This window comes from Antechinus flavipes, chromosome 1, assembly GCF_016432865.1.
Source record: "Antechinus flavipes isolate AdamAnt ecotype Samford, QLD, Australia chromosome 1, AdamAnt_v2, whole genome shotgun sequence".
Taxonomy (NCBI): Eukaryota; Metazoa; Chordata; class Mammalia; order Dasyuromorphia; family Dasyuridae; genus Antechinus; species Antechinus flavipes.
Window position 1 is genome coordinate 341,282,074 of NC_067398.1, and position 15,711 is coordinate 341,297,784.

At 34.6% G+C, this 15,711-nt stretch overlaps 1 protein-coding gene across 6 annotated transcripts in view; it reads right to left on the reverse strand.

Moving 5' to 3' along the window:
* UNKL (unk like zinc finger) overlaps positions 1 to 15,711 on the reverse strand; it is a 143,186-nt gene that overhangs the window by 84,224 nt on the left and 43,251 nt on the right. For all 6 annotated transcript variants that reach the window (XM_051969409.1, XM_051969412.1, XM_051969411.1 and 3 more), the window contains one exon: positions 5,189 to 5,324. In XM_051969409.1, the coding sequence (XP_051825369.1) occupies positions 5,189 to 5,324 (136 nt within the window). The remainder of the gene's footprint in view (positions 1 to 5,188; positions 5,325 to 15,711) is intronic.

Consider the following 15,711-nt stretch of genomic DNA (forward strand, 5'->3'; position numbering starts at 1 on the left):
TTTTGTTTTTGTACATATATCAAGATATAATTGTAAGTTTAATTTTCTTGTCTGTAAATGAAAAAGAAAATTAATCACTGCTAAAAATGGAGTCAGAAGAAAAAAAAAAAAAAGAGGCAAGAGAGCAAGAAACTTTTTAGATGAGCTTGTTTATGCCCAGAGTCAGATTTTAACAATTTTTTTTCCCATTTTGTCCAGCCTGGCCAATTAGGCAAACAGGAAAAAAAGAGAGGAAAAAAGATTCCTCATTCCCAAGATCTCTTGCACTGCAGGGAGAACCAAATTCATAAATCAGAATAACAAACCCTATACATTTAAGAAAGCCACCGTGTGTTTTTTATTACTACTAATTTGGTGAGTTTGTTGCAAACTATAGTTAAACTCTAGTTAAAGAGAAATTGGACTTTGAGGGTATTTTTCTCTGTAGATCAAATTCTCCAATTATGTGGATTACTTTCATTCAGGATGTATACATATATCTTCCTACGGCACTAGTTGCTGCAGATCTTTCCATCTCTTTCACTTAGGCTGTTATAATAGCCTCCTTATTAGTTTCCTTGAATCCAGTCTCTCTCCTTTCCAATCTATTATTTTTTTTTCCCCTGAGCCAACTGGGGCTAAGTGACTTGCCAAAGGTCACATAGCTAGGAAGTATTAAGTATCTGAAGCCAGATTTGAACTCAGGTCCTCCTGACTTCAGGACTGGTACTCTATCCACTTTGCCATCCAGCTGCCCCCACCAATTCATCCTTTACAGTTAACATCATATTATTCATTATTCATTACTTACTGATTCTAGAAGAAAATGTGAAATTTTAGTCTTAGCAGTGAAAGTTCTTTACAATCAGGATTCAGCTAAATTTTACAAAACTCCTCTTCATAAAGCCTACATCCCTATTAAGACTAATCAGTCTAGGGGCAGCTAGGTGGTGCAGTAGATAGAGCATCAGCCCTGAAGTCAGGAGGATCTGAGTTCAAATATGACCTCAGACTTTAACACTTCCTTCCTAGCTGTGTGTCAGCCCCTAGCGGGGCAAGTCACTTAAACCCAACTGTCTCAGCAAAAAACAAACAAAAAAGATTAATCAGTCTGTTCTGTTGCTGTTCTGGGCCACAACCTTTCATTGCCCTTGCTTTGCACATCTGACATATACTCTGTCTTCAATTCTTTCTCTAGATCTGAGTCCATTTCCAAAGCTCAAATCTAGTGCCATGTCCTTCAGGAGGACTTCCCAATTTCCCCAGGAATGAGTACTCTTATCTCTCCCCAATTCAACCCCACTGAAAGTATTTGTATGCTGATGATATGATGGTATACTTAGAGAATCCCAGAGACTCTACTAAAAAATTATTAGAAACAATCCACACCTTCAGCAAACTTGCAGGATACAAAATAAACCCACATAAGTCATCAGCATTCTTATATATCACTAACAAAACCCAACAAAGTTCATATGGAAAAACAAAAGGTCAAGAATTTCAAGGGAATTAATGAAAAAAAAAAAAAAATCAAATGAAGGTGGCCTAGCTGTACCAGATCTAAAATTATATTATAAAGCAGCAGTTACTAAAACCATCTGATATTGGCTAAGAAATAGACTAGTTGATCAATGGAATAGATTAGGTTCAAAGGACAAAATAGCCAATAACTTTAATAATATAGTGTTTGACAAACCCAAAGACCCCAGTTTCTGGGATAAGAACGCATTATTTGAGCATAGTTCCAAATTGCTCTCCAGAATGGCTGGAAGTGTTCACAACTCCACCAATAATGTATCAATGTCCCTGAATAACATTCCGCATTATCGTTCCCTGTCACTCTAGCCAATCTGACAGGTGTGTAGTGGTATCTCAGAGTTGTCTTAATTTGCATTTCTCTGGTTAATAATGATTTGGAGCATATTTTCATATGTCTATAAATAGTTTCAATTTCTTCATCTGAGAATTATCTGTTCATATCCTTTGACCATTTATCAATTGGACAATGGTTTGATTTCTTATAAATTAGAATCAATTCTCTATATATTTTGGAAATGAGGCCTTCATCAGAACCTTTGACTGAAATTGCTGGGAAAATTGGAAATTAATATGACAGAAACTAGGCATTGACCCACACTTAACACCATACACCAAGATAAGGTCAAAATGGGTTCATGACCTAGGCATAAAGAATGAGATTATAAATAAATTGGAAGAACATAGGATAATTTACCTCTCAAACCTGTGGAAGAGGGAGAAATTTATGACCAAAGAAGAACTAGAGATCATTATTGACCACAAAATAGAAAATTTCGATTATATCAAATTGAAAAGTTTTTGTACAAACAAAACAAATGCAGACAAGATTAGAAGGGAAACAATAAACTGGGAAAACATTTTTACAGTCAAAGGTTCTGATGAAGGCCTCATTTCCAAAATATATAGAGAATTGATTCTAATTTATAAGAAATCAAACCATTGTCCAATTGATAAATGGTCAAAGGATATGAACAGATAATTCTCAGATGAAGAAATTGAAACTATTTATAGACATATGAAAATATGCTCCAAATCATTATTAACCAGAGAAATGCAAATTAAGACAACTCTGAGATACCACTACACACCTGTCAGATTGGCTAGAGTGACAGGGAACGATAATGCGGAATGTTGGAGGGGATGTGGGAAAACAGGGACATTGATACATTATTGGTGGAGTTGTGAACACTTCCAGCCATTCTGGAGAGCAATTTGGAACTATGCTCAAAAAGTTATCAAACTGTGCATACCCTTTGATCCAGCAGTGTTTCTACTGGGCTTATACCCCAAAGAGATACTAAAGAAGGGAAAGGGACCCGTATGTGCCAAAATGTTTGTGGCAGCCCTGTTTGTAGTGGCTAGAAGCTGGAAAATGAATGGATGCCCAGCAATTGGAGAATGGTTGAGTAAATTGTGGTATATGGATGTTATGGAATATTATTGTTCTGTAAGAAATGACCAACAGGATGAATATAGAGAGGACTGGCGAGACTTACATGAACTGATGCTAAGTGAAATGAGCAGAACCAGGAGATCATTATATACCTCAAAAACGATACTGTTTGAGGATGTATTCTGATAGAAGTGGATCTCTTCGAGAAAGAGAGCTAATTCAGTTTCAACTGATCAAGGATGGAAAGAAGCAGCTACACCCAAAGAAAGAATACTCGGAAATGAATATAAACTGCGTACATTTTTGTTTTTCTTCCCAGGTTATTTATACCTTCTGAATCCAATTCTCCCTGTGTAACAAGAGAACTGTTCGGTTCTGCACACATATATTGTATCTAGGATATACTGTAACCTATTCAACATGGAAAGGACTGCTTGCCATCTGGGGGAGGGGGTGGAGGGAGGGAGGGGAAAAATCAGAACAGAAGTGAGTGCAAGGGATAATGCTGTAAAAAATTACCCTAGCATAGGTTCTGTCAATAAAAAGTTATTAAAAAAAAAAAAAAAAGGTATTTGTATTTGTTTTTGTTTTTCATATCTTGACTATCCTTTGTGCAAATACTATTCCCAATAGAATGCAAGCTCCTTGAGGAAAGGGTCTTTTAAATTTTTGTCTTTTAATTCCCAGTACTTATATAGAGACTGCCAGAGTATTTACTTAATAAATAATTGTTAAATTTAACTGAATTTTTCATATAGGCAATAGGAAAACACTAGACATTTTGGACAAGTGAATAACACTCTGAATTAAGAAATTTTTTCCCCCCAAAAGTGTGAAGGATGGACTATAGATAGATGGAACTAGAGGCACAAAGACCAGTTTAAATTCTATTAGACTTTGGAAACAGAGTTCAAACCCTGCTTTTGGCACATACTAGCTGTATGACTTTCAGTAAGTCAATTCAATCTTTCAGGACCCAAACAATTTTCTAAGACCACAAGATGCAAAACAAATGTCCAGAGAGTTCTTCTTTATGAGAATTCATTCCTCAAGGAAATCACAGGTCCATGGTTCTACGACTATGCCATGAAAAATTAAGGAACTATGAGTCAAGCTATAATACAGAATGTTTAAAAAGAAATATTAATACTATCAACACAATTCTTGAGGTTCAACTATGAACAAAACAATGTATAAGGTATGAAAGGACAACTTTTGAAATTATTAAGGAGAGCATTAAGATAATCCTAAATGGAATTACAGGAAGTTAAAGCATAAAAACAGGGAAGATAGGCACAGCTAATTAAAAACAAACATGTCATAGCTTTTTTTTTTTTTTTAAAGTAATACAAATTTGCCTATAGACTGAGGAAAGGAGAATGAATGCAAAGAAGGAGACCCAATACCCTGGAGTGAGGAGGGTAGCATACAGACATATGAAGACTGGGTATGGAGAAGGAAGCAGATAAAGAACACAAATGAGTCAGGCCCAGACACAAGAGGGCCTGACCAGAATCAAGAAGAAAAACATGGTGGGTAAGGGAAAGCAGAAATACAAAATGAAGATAGATAGGAAAGAATGAGTGACATACAGTGTATTTGAAGTCAGGAACAAATATGGACTGGAGACACACACATAGTTCCAGAGAGCAGACACACGGAAGACAGACACTTTGGGGACAGATGCACAGATGGGTTGGCAGAAAAGGGCAAAGGTCTTCTTTCTGTGCATCAGAGGTCTCGGCCAAGCTCCAGTCTCTCCTACTGTCTGCTCTTCTGCTTTCACTTGGAGGGTTTCTTTCTTTCTTTTTGAGGGAGAGTTGGAATACAGGGGTTAGAAGAAGGGCAGCATTGGGAGGCCACAGAATATTGAGTCAAGGGGCAGGAACAAAGAGGACAGTACTATATAGTAAAATTAACAAAAATTTTTGGTTTTTCCCCATGGGAATGCAAATTTCTTTCAGAATCCTTTACATAAACCTATTTAATATGTATAGAACTACTTGCCATTTGGGGGAGGGGGTGAAGGGAGGGAGGGGAAAAATCGGAACAGAAGTGAGTGCAAGGGATAATGTAAAAAATTACCCTGGCATGGTAAAAGTTATTAAAAAAAAAAAAAAGAATTCTTTACATAAAGTCAAATCTGCATAATAAGAATTTACATATAGTAAGAACTATTTATAAAAATATCTCTTAAGTAAAATGAATATATCTGAAAGTGCTCCAATATCAATAAGTTCTAGTTCTTTTATTATACTATTTTATAAAATAGCTCACCTGTATTTAAATTTCCTGGGATTTCTTCTTCGATCTCTACTATTGTGGTAGTGTGGACAAGCATAACCCTGACGACAGAGGCGAGGTGGTTTTGGACACTGTTCGGTCTTGTAGCCACCCAAGACAAAATTGGTATCTGAAAAAACAAAACAAAACCAAATGCTTCATTTGCAAACAGCAATAAATTAATATTCACCCAATCAAATTCAAGTGCTATAAATGCATGCTCCTGTCACTACTATCTGCCTGACCTTAAACAAATTACTTAACTCCCCTGGGTTCTAGTTTTCTCACCTTTGGATTAGATGGCCGCTAAAGTCCCTTCTGGGTCTAAATCTACAATCTTTATGTGCCTAGTACTGTGGATACAAACAGAAAAAGATAACTCTATCAACAAGAAGCTTTCACCCCTGTCTCAGAATTGAAGAAATATCCCATGTTTTATAAATGTTGTTAATTTTTTTTTTGGTGTTCTAATCAACTTTTTTTTATATAATGTAATGACAATTACATGTCAAGAAAATGTTTAGTATTCATTTTTATAGGATTCTGAGTTCCAAATTTTTCTCCCTTTCTTTCCCTCCCCTCTTCCATAGATAGCAGGCAGTTTGATAAGAGTTATACATATGTGCTATCATGTAAAACAGTTGTGAAAGAAGAAAAAGTTCAAACATGAGAAACAAGTGGGAAAAAATATGCTTTCATTTGAATTCTTGGTCATTAGTTCTTTATCTGGTTATGGATAGCATTTTCCCTTGAGTCCTTTGTACTTGTCTGGAGTTGTGCACATATTTAATCTGCTCTGGATTGAATGCTGTTTTGGGGAAGGGGGGGAGTGTATAAGAGGGAGAAAAAGACAAGGTTTTGCAAAGGTAAATAAAAAAGTTTTCTTCTTAAAACTTAAGTATACAGAATTATCTACCAAGAACAAATTCAATTTTATTAAGAAAAACATATTTAGTAACCACACAAGAGGGAATGAAGAATGGCTTTGTGACTAAAAAGAACTTGATCAAAAAAAAAAAATATATATATATATATATATATATAAATATAAACAAAACATCTGATAATATTGTTGTGACTATTATATATAAGATCCTATGAAATGTGTACATTCATAAATGTTGGTTAAATGAGAGAGAAGAATTGCCTACAAGAAACCTGCGAGCCACAAATAAGCAAAGGGAAATTCTATGCTGGATCTTACCCCCAGTAACAGGAAAAAATTGATGCTAGAGTGAAAATAATTGAGAACCCTGAAGGGAACTAACTACTCCATCCTAGAATTTGTGATAAAGGAAAAAGAATTTATATTTGAGAAAGCAGGTTTCAAAGAGTTAAGAGAAAAGAAAGAGGTGGGATACCATGGGCTGAAATGTTTCAGAGGAAGCCAGTCTATAAGGGAGAGATGTTCAAGAATAAAATTCTGAAGACACAGAGAGAAATTCCAAAAGAAGAGAAAAAAAAGATCCATATAAAGAGATTGTTGTTGACAGATAAGGGAATTTACCAGACAAGTTGAACTTTTAAAAGAAATGTTCAGAAAACTGAAGCAAGCAATCTCAGATAACAGAGAATTAATATCAAAGCACGGTAATTCATAAAAATAGTGTCAGAAAATGAATTCAGGCTGAAGATGGAAACTAAAAACAAAAAAAAATATTTTTAATTTTATTGGGAAAAAAAGAAAGGGTAGAATCTTTGGGGTTATGGGGATAATTATACTAATTTTTTTGGTGAGCAATTAGGGTTAAATGACTTGCCACAGTAACACAGCCAGGAGGTGTTAAGTGTCTGAGAGGCTGGATTTGTATGGGGATAATTAAAACTAGGAGAGCAGTTCAATTCTGATTTTCTTTCTGTTTTCAATAGCAAAGATTTCCTGGAAATGACAAAAGAAAAATAGCTAATAAATGTTGATACTCAATACATGTAAAGAGATACTCAATATATGTAAGAGAATATGCACATCTTTGGATCCTAAAAGAACATAGAAAACAGAAGTAATAAATACCCTAAAACTTGAGAGAAGACCAAATAGTGTCCTATTAAAAGCAAGAGAATAGCCTAAGAACTGTAGGCTAGTGAGTCTGACTTCAATTTCTGGGGAAATTTTAGACTAAATCATTAAAGAGATAGTTAGTGAACACCTATAAGAAAAAGGAATGATTTACAAAGAACTCAAATGGCTTAATTAAATAATAGGTCAAGTCTAATTTCACTTACAATTTGTATAAGATTACTAAACTAGAAGAAAATGACAATACTATGGATACTACCTAGATTTTAACAAACCTTTCTAATATTGAATTTTTTCCCCCAATAGTATTTTATTTTTTCAATTATATGTAAAGATAAGATTTTTGTTTTGTTTTGTTTTTTGTTGAAGCAATTGGGGTTAAGTGACTTGCCCAGGGTCACACAGCCAGGAAGTATTAAGTGTCTGAGGCTGGATTTGAACTCAGGTCCTCCTGATTTCAGGGCCAGTGCTCTATCCACTATGCTGCCCCATAAAGATAGCTTTTAAAATTCGTTTTTGTAAAATTTTGAATTTTTTCTCCCTCCTTCCCTTACACATATTACTCATGTTGTGAAAGAAAACTCAGAATAGGGAAAAAAAACTAAAAAAAAACAAACACAAAAAAGTGATGCTTTGATCCACATTGAGTCTCCATATTTCTCCCTCTACTTGCAGATGCCACTTTTACGCAGTCTATTGGATTTGTCTTGGATTATTTTACGCAGTCTATTGGATTTGTCTTGGATTACTGCATTGTTGAGAACAGCTAAGTCTATCATATTTAATCATCATATCTTGATATTAGCGTGAACAAGTTCTCCTGGTTTTGCTTCAATATTATTCTTAAAAAGAAAGTGTAGAGTTAGTTATTAAACAATATAGTTAGTGGATCTGGAACTATTTGGACGTCTCAATACGTAGCTGTTATGGTGCAACACACTCTTCAGGCTATACTCATCTAGTTCTACTTAGCAATTTTATCAATTGCTTTAGATAAAAGAAAGTTTATTCATCAACTTTGCAAAAGACAAAAAGAAAGCTAGCATATTGGATAACAACCCATATCCAAAAAAATCTTGACAGGATACAACACTGGGTTGTATCTAGTAAGATGAAATTCAATAGGGATAGATGTAAAATCCTATATATGGTTATGAAAAAAACAATCAATTTTACAAGATGAAGAAGGCATGGTTCTAAAAAAGATCTGAGAGATTTTAGTAGAATACAGGCTTCATATTAGCCAGCAATATAATATGGCAGCCAAAAAAAAAAAAAAAAAAACACCAAACAAATCTCAACTAACTTGATATTGGGTTACATTAAAGAGGGCATAGCTTCCAGATATAGGAAATTACCTTATATCTGAATCCTGCTCTTACATGACTTACACATGACTCTCACATATATATTTAGTTCTCAACAGAGTTTAAGAAGGATCCAGAAAAGAACAAAGAAAACAGTAAAGAGGTGTGAATCCATGTCATATAAGAACTGGTTGAAAGAAGTGGGCATTTTTAGCCCATGACAGTTGTCTTCAAGTATCTCCTCTCTAGAGAAATTAAATGCCTTCTGTTTGATCAAAGAGGACCAAACCAGGAGCAATATGGAAAAGCAATAAGCAGAGACAATGAGAACTATAAAGAAATAGAATGAGTTGCCTGGAAAGAACAGACTGGACTAGATGACCTTTGAGTTCCTTAACACATCTCATATTCTTGGATGCTAAATGTTTTTCATCTCAGGGACGATATGGACCCAATGGAGTTTCTGAAAAGGAGAATGACATGGTCACATGGACTAAAGGAAGAGAGGCAATGTGGACTCTCTGTGTTCAAGATCTGCCTGTAACTCGTGCTAGCTATGAGACTATGAGAAGTCAGCTAACCTCTTAGTAGTTGGAGGCAAGTCTTTATACTACAGACTAATTGGAAATGTATATCTGCATTAACTGGAGATGGGAGGAGGTTTCCTACATTAGAGGTCTCCAAAATCAACTAAATCATAGATCTAGAGCAAAAGAAAAAAAATGTAATAACCAGGATTGACCCATAAATATGGGTGACTAAGAGGAAAAAAAGAAATACAGAAAAACCCTTAAGAAATGAACAGAATAAAAGAAAAATAAACCCTCTGCCTATAACCACATAGCTGAAGACAACACTTAACTGCAATGAAACTGACATTAAATTCAATTAATATAAACTGATGTTAAATTCAATGAATATCAATTCTACTTAAACTAAAAAGAAAATAATATTCAAGTCTTTTATCAAATGGTAAATAAGAGAGAATAAAAGGAAGAATAAAAGAGAATATGACGAATTCCCTAAGGTCAGCTGCATAACTGATTTGATTGGCAGAGGGAGACTCCTCACAGATACTTTACTACTTTGGTGAAACAACAGCTCTAGACAAAAAGACATGAGAAGCAAATGAAGACATGCACAATCATTCTCAATGAATTTTTTGCACTATTTTGCTCAAAGGTTTTGATGACTATTTGAGGGGAAGAAGTTTCCTACATCTGTTTTCCTGAAAATAGTTCATAACTTTAAAAATAGATAATATTTACATACTGCTTTATAGCCACAAAGTATTTTTATTCCATTTCCTTCTTAACAAGAAAGAGAAGTACAAATAACACTGCTCTAATGAAACTATAAGGGTAGAGAAGCAATGTAAGTCTTTTCTGAGAAAATCAAGGCTCAATGAGGTAAAGTGATCTGTCCATGGTAATCCAGATAAAAAAAGGACCAGCCTAGATTAGAATGCAAATCCTATTCCAATCCCTGGAAATAATGAAAACTGGAGGGAAACAAATAAAAGGAAAATGTGGAAAAATTATTCCATTTTAAAAATTTATATGTATTCAGGTTATGCAATGATTCTATCAGGATGGATATTACTTCTCTACCAAAGATGACCACTTTGGACCTCAAGAAATCACCATAAGCTACCATTCCTGAGAAAATGCATCACCTGGAAACCAAATTATTTCTGATAATCCTCTCCACATTTAGCAAAGCTAGTCAATAGCTGAAAGACATTAAATCTGTGAAAAAGGCCTGACCTTAAAAGCTTTTCTTACTTGACAGTAACTGCCAAAGCTTATATTCTATTGAAATTGATCTTCAAAAATCCGCTATAATTCATAAATCATGACAAAGTACTACATCCTCCACCTTCTGGTGGAAGATTTGTTATTTGAAGCCATTTTAAATATGAAAAATTCATGTTAATTCAATTAAAACATCTTTGATGTGTTGGGCAGGTGGATAGTATAGTGGATGGGAGGTTGAACTTAAGAAAGAGATAAAAGTAGATAAAAAATTCAAGATGATCTGAATTCAGATCCTAATTCAGAAATCATCACTTGTGTGATCTTATGGGTAAGTTATTTAGCTTCTCTTGTCCTCTTGTCTTCATCTGCAAAATGGGGAGAAAAGGTATAAATGATTTCGCTATTCTCAAAAATACAATGATCCAAGAACTACTCTGAAGATTTATAATAAAAAATGCTCTCTGTACCCAGAGAAAGAACCGATTGTATCTGAATACAGACTGAAGCATACTCTAGCTTCTTTTTTTAACTTTATCTTTCTTGAGGATTTTTTTTGAGATAGGGGAGAATCTATGTTTTCTTTCATAATGACTTTTATGGAAATGTTTTGCATAAGTTCACATGTGTCTTCTTTATGAGGTTTGGGGGTGGGGAGGAAGGGAGAGAATCTGGAACTCAAACTTTAAAAAAAAATTTTTTTTAAATTTAAAAATTGTTTTACGTGTAACTGGGGAAAATAAAAATATGACTATTAAAAAAAATAAAATGGGGATAAAAAAAAGCACCTACTTTGTTAGGTGGTGAAGATCAAACAAGAATGTAGGATGCAAAATACTTTACAACCAATAAAGTACTACTATTTAAGTACTGGCTATTATTATTAGGCACTAGGAATTTAAGAACAAACTACAGTCCCAGCTCTAAAAGAATTTAATACAATGTTGAAGGTGTTAATAATAATCTTCTCTGACATTTCTCCTCTCTGGTCACCTTTCTCCACCCTGTTCTCACTAACAGCTTTGCTTCTACCTTGGGCCCTCTATTCTCCTTATTAGTAAATGTTTCATATAGAACGTGATTTTAGGAAAGTACTAGGTATAATTCACTTTACTCCCTCTTCTACAGTCTCCTAATCTAAAACCATGATCAGATTAAATTCTTGGATATGCTGTCTCAGTCTTATATCTACAAGACTTAACACAATGCTTGATATAAGGTAAGGACTTAATTTTTTTTCATTCATTCATTTATTCATAGACTTGAAGGTCTACAAAGTACCTGATCAATATTTTATTCATTTGACTCTTAAAACAAGCCTGTGAGAGAGTATTATTATAATTTTCCATATGATGAAACTGAGATTCAAATAGATTAAGTGACTAAACTAGAGCAATAAAGCTAATAATTATCTAGAACAGGATTCAAAATCAGTTCTTCAAGACCAGTCACTATTCTAAAGCAAACTGACTTTCTAAAAAGGAAGCAAAGGAAAAGACATGTACAGAAATGGAAGTACGATCAAAAGCAGACTGTATAAAAGGCAAAAAAAAAGTTCAAAGTAACATAAGAATAAGTGAAAAGGGAGAAATCCCATATCTTTAGCAGGGGAAAGTAAATAATCATGTTCAGTTAGAATATTAGAGTGCATAAAAAAGAGCTAAACGAAATAAGGCTGAAAATATTCCTTCAATGAGGTTGAAGTGAAATTGTGGAGGACCTTAAATAACAGATTAAAGAGTCTGCATTTAATCTTATAGGAAATAAAAAGCCACTCAAAAGTTTTTGAGTAAGAGAATGCTAAAATCAGACAAGAACATTAAGGATGCTATTGCAGCATATCTTTGGAGGACAATGCAAATAGGAGAGATAAAGCCCTTAACTGATCACAAACTATTAGATAAAATAGGGGCATTAAAACAAAGTAAACTTTTCTCCAAAAGTTCAGTGCATGGCTTGCAGCCTCCTGCTCTCATTTTAGGGAACTTCAATATACAGTGACAATCCCTCACGTGTGCCAATCTCACAGTTCCTTAATTTACTCATTTCCTATGCTCTTCTCCAATCCTACAACAAAAATGTTCATATCTCTTTGATCTTGTCATTAATCCCAGATGCTCCACATACATATTCATGATCTCTGAAATTCCCTTTTCTGATCTGCATCTATTGTTACTCTTATCTCTATGTCACAAGCCCAAACCTTGTTCTCCATACCCAAAGGAACCTTCAATCCCTTCAGTGCTCTCCCCAGGCTATCTCCCACCCTTTTCTATTCCCCATCTGGATCCTTGGTGAACTAATTTAACTCCACACTGTCCTCTTTTATTAAGACTCAAGCCCTTAGAGTATGGCCAAATCTTAGTCTTTATATCACTCCCGTAATCTGCACCTTCATTCCCATACATGTGCCACTGAACAAATCTGGAGAAAATCATGAAACTATACTAACAGCAAACATTACAAATTTATGTAACATAATGTTAGCTGGGTCACTACTAATATTTTCATGCGTCCTTCATGAACTCACCACACAAGTTCTTCCAAACTTGTTCATCCTTCCTCAAACTGTCATGACTCCCTCTTTCAGCTGAGACCCTTGTCTCCTATTTTATTTTTTTAAACTTGAGGCAAATTTTAGAGAGTAATTTGGAACTATACCCAAACGATTATAAAACTGTGCATATCCTTTGATCTAGTAGTGTCACTAGTAGGTCTGTATTCCAAAGAGATAAAAGAGAAAAGGGCCCACAAGTGCAAAAATATTTATAGTAGTTCTTTTTATGGTAGCAAAAAACTGAAAATTGGGTGGATGCCCATCAATTGGGGAATGGCTAAATAAATTATGGAATATTAGAGTAATGGAATGTTATTATTCCATAAGAAATGAGTTGGCTCAAAGAGGAAACAATTGACATATTTGTTTTATACAGATTCTTCTCTCACTTCATTAAAAAAGTGGGAGAGGAAAAGGGAGAAGGAAAAAGAGTAATAAGGGAAGGGAACAAGAAAAGGGGAAGGGATTCAAAGGGAGGAGAGAGGGATACTAAAGAGGGAGACCTGCGTGACGTTAGTGGGACCAATAAGTTTAATACTAGGGAAGAAGGGAAGGAGGGCAAGAAAAAGAAAAGTATAATCTGGGGATATTAGGATGGCAGGAAATACAGAATTGGTTATTTTAACTGTAAATGTGAATGGGATGAACTCTCCCATAAAGAGGAGGCGGATAGCAGACTGGATCAAAAATCAGAACCCTACAATCTGTTGTTTACAAGAAACACATTTAAAATAGGGAGATACATACAGAGTAAAAGTAAAAGGCTGGAGCAGAATCTATTATGCTTCAGGTGAAGTCAAAAAAGCAGGGGTAGCCATCCTTATCTCAGATCAAGCAAAAGCAAAGAATGATCTAATTAAAAGAGATAAGGAAGGAAACTATATCTTGCTTAAGGGTACTATAAACAATGAAGCAATATCAGTATTAAACATATATGCACCAAGTGGTATAGCATCTAACTTCCTTAAAGAGAAGTTAAGAAAGTTGCGAGAAGAAATAGACATCAAAACTATAATAGTGGGAGATCTCAATCTTGCACTCTCAGATTTAGATAAATCAAATCACAAAACAAATAAGAAAGAAATTAAAGAGGTAAATAGAATATTAGAAAAATTAGATATGATAGATCTCTGGAGAAAACTGAATGGTGACAGAAAGGAGCATACTTTCTTCTCAGCAGTTCATGGAACCTACACAAAAATTGACCATATATTAGGACATAAAGACCTCAAAATTAAATGCAGGAAGGCAGAAATAGTAAATGCTTTCTTTTCAGATCACAATGCAATAAAAATTACATTGAACAAAAAGTTAGGTGTAAATAGACCAAAAAGTAATTGGAAACTAAATAATCTCATCTTAAGGAATGATTGGTTTATCTCTCAGACTTGTGGAGGAGAAAGAAATTTGTGACCAAAGATGAACTAGAGACCATTACTGATCACAAAATAGAAAATTTTGATTATATCAAATTAAAAAGCCTTTGTACAAACAGAACGAATGCAAACAAGATTAGTAGGGAAGCAACAAACTGGGAAAACATCTTTACAATTAAAGGTTCTAATAAAAGTCTCATTTCCAAAATATATAGATAACTGACTCAAATTTATAAAAAATCAAGCCATTCTCCAATTGATAAATGGTCAAAGGATATGAATAGACAATTTTCAGATGATGAAATTGAAACTATTACCGCTCACATGAAAGAGTGTTCCAAATCACTATTGATCAGAGAAATGCAAATTAAGACAACTCTGAGATATCACTACACACCTGTCAGATTGGCTAAGATGACAGGAAAAAATAATGATAAATGTTGGAGGGGATGCGGGAAAACGGGGACACTGATGCATTGTTGGTGGAGTTGTGAACGAATCCAACCATTCTGGAGAGCAATCTGGAATTATGCCCAAAAAGTTATCAAACTGTGCATACCCTTTGATCCAGCAGTGTTTCTATTGGGCTTATACCCCAAAGAGATACTAAAAAAAGGAAAGGGACCTGTATGTGCCAAAATGTTGGTAGCAGCCCTGTTTGTAGTGGCTAGAAACTGGAAAATGAATGGATGCCCGTCAATTGGAGAATGGCTGGGTAAATTGTGGTATATGAATGTTATGGAATATTATTGTTCTGTAAGAAATGACCAACAGGATGAATACAGAGAGGCTTGGAGAGACCTACATGGACTGACGCTAAGTGAGATGAGCAGAACCAGGAGATCATTATACACTTCGACAACGATATTGTATGAGGATGTATTCTGATGGAAGTGGATTTCTATGACAAAGAGACCTAACTGAGTTCCAATGGATAAATGTTGGACAGAAACAGCTACACCCAAAGAAGGAACACTGGGAAACGAATGTGAACTATTTGCATTTTTGATTTTCTTCCCGAGTTATTTTTACCTTCTGAATCCAATTCTCCCTGTGCAACAGGAGAACTGTTTGGTTCTGCAAATATGTATTATATCTAGGATATACTGCAACATATTTAACATATATAGGACTGCTTACCATCTTGGGGGGGGAGGGGGGGGAGGGAGGGAGGGGAAAAAACGAAACATAAGCGAGTGCAAGGGATAATGTTGTAAAAAATTACCCTGGCATGGATTCTGTCAATACAAAGTTATTATTAAATAAAATAAATTTTTTTTTTAAAAAAAGCAATGATTGGGTGAAACAGCAAATTATAGACACAATTAATAATTTCACTCAAGATACTGACAACGATGAGACATCATATCAAAATTTATGGGATGCAGCCAAAGCAGTAATAAGGGGAAATTTTATATCCTTAGAGGCTTACTTGAATAAAATAGAAAAAGAGAAGATCAATGAATTGGGCCTGGAACTAAAAAAGTTAGAAAAAGACCAAATTAA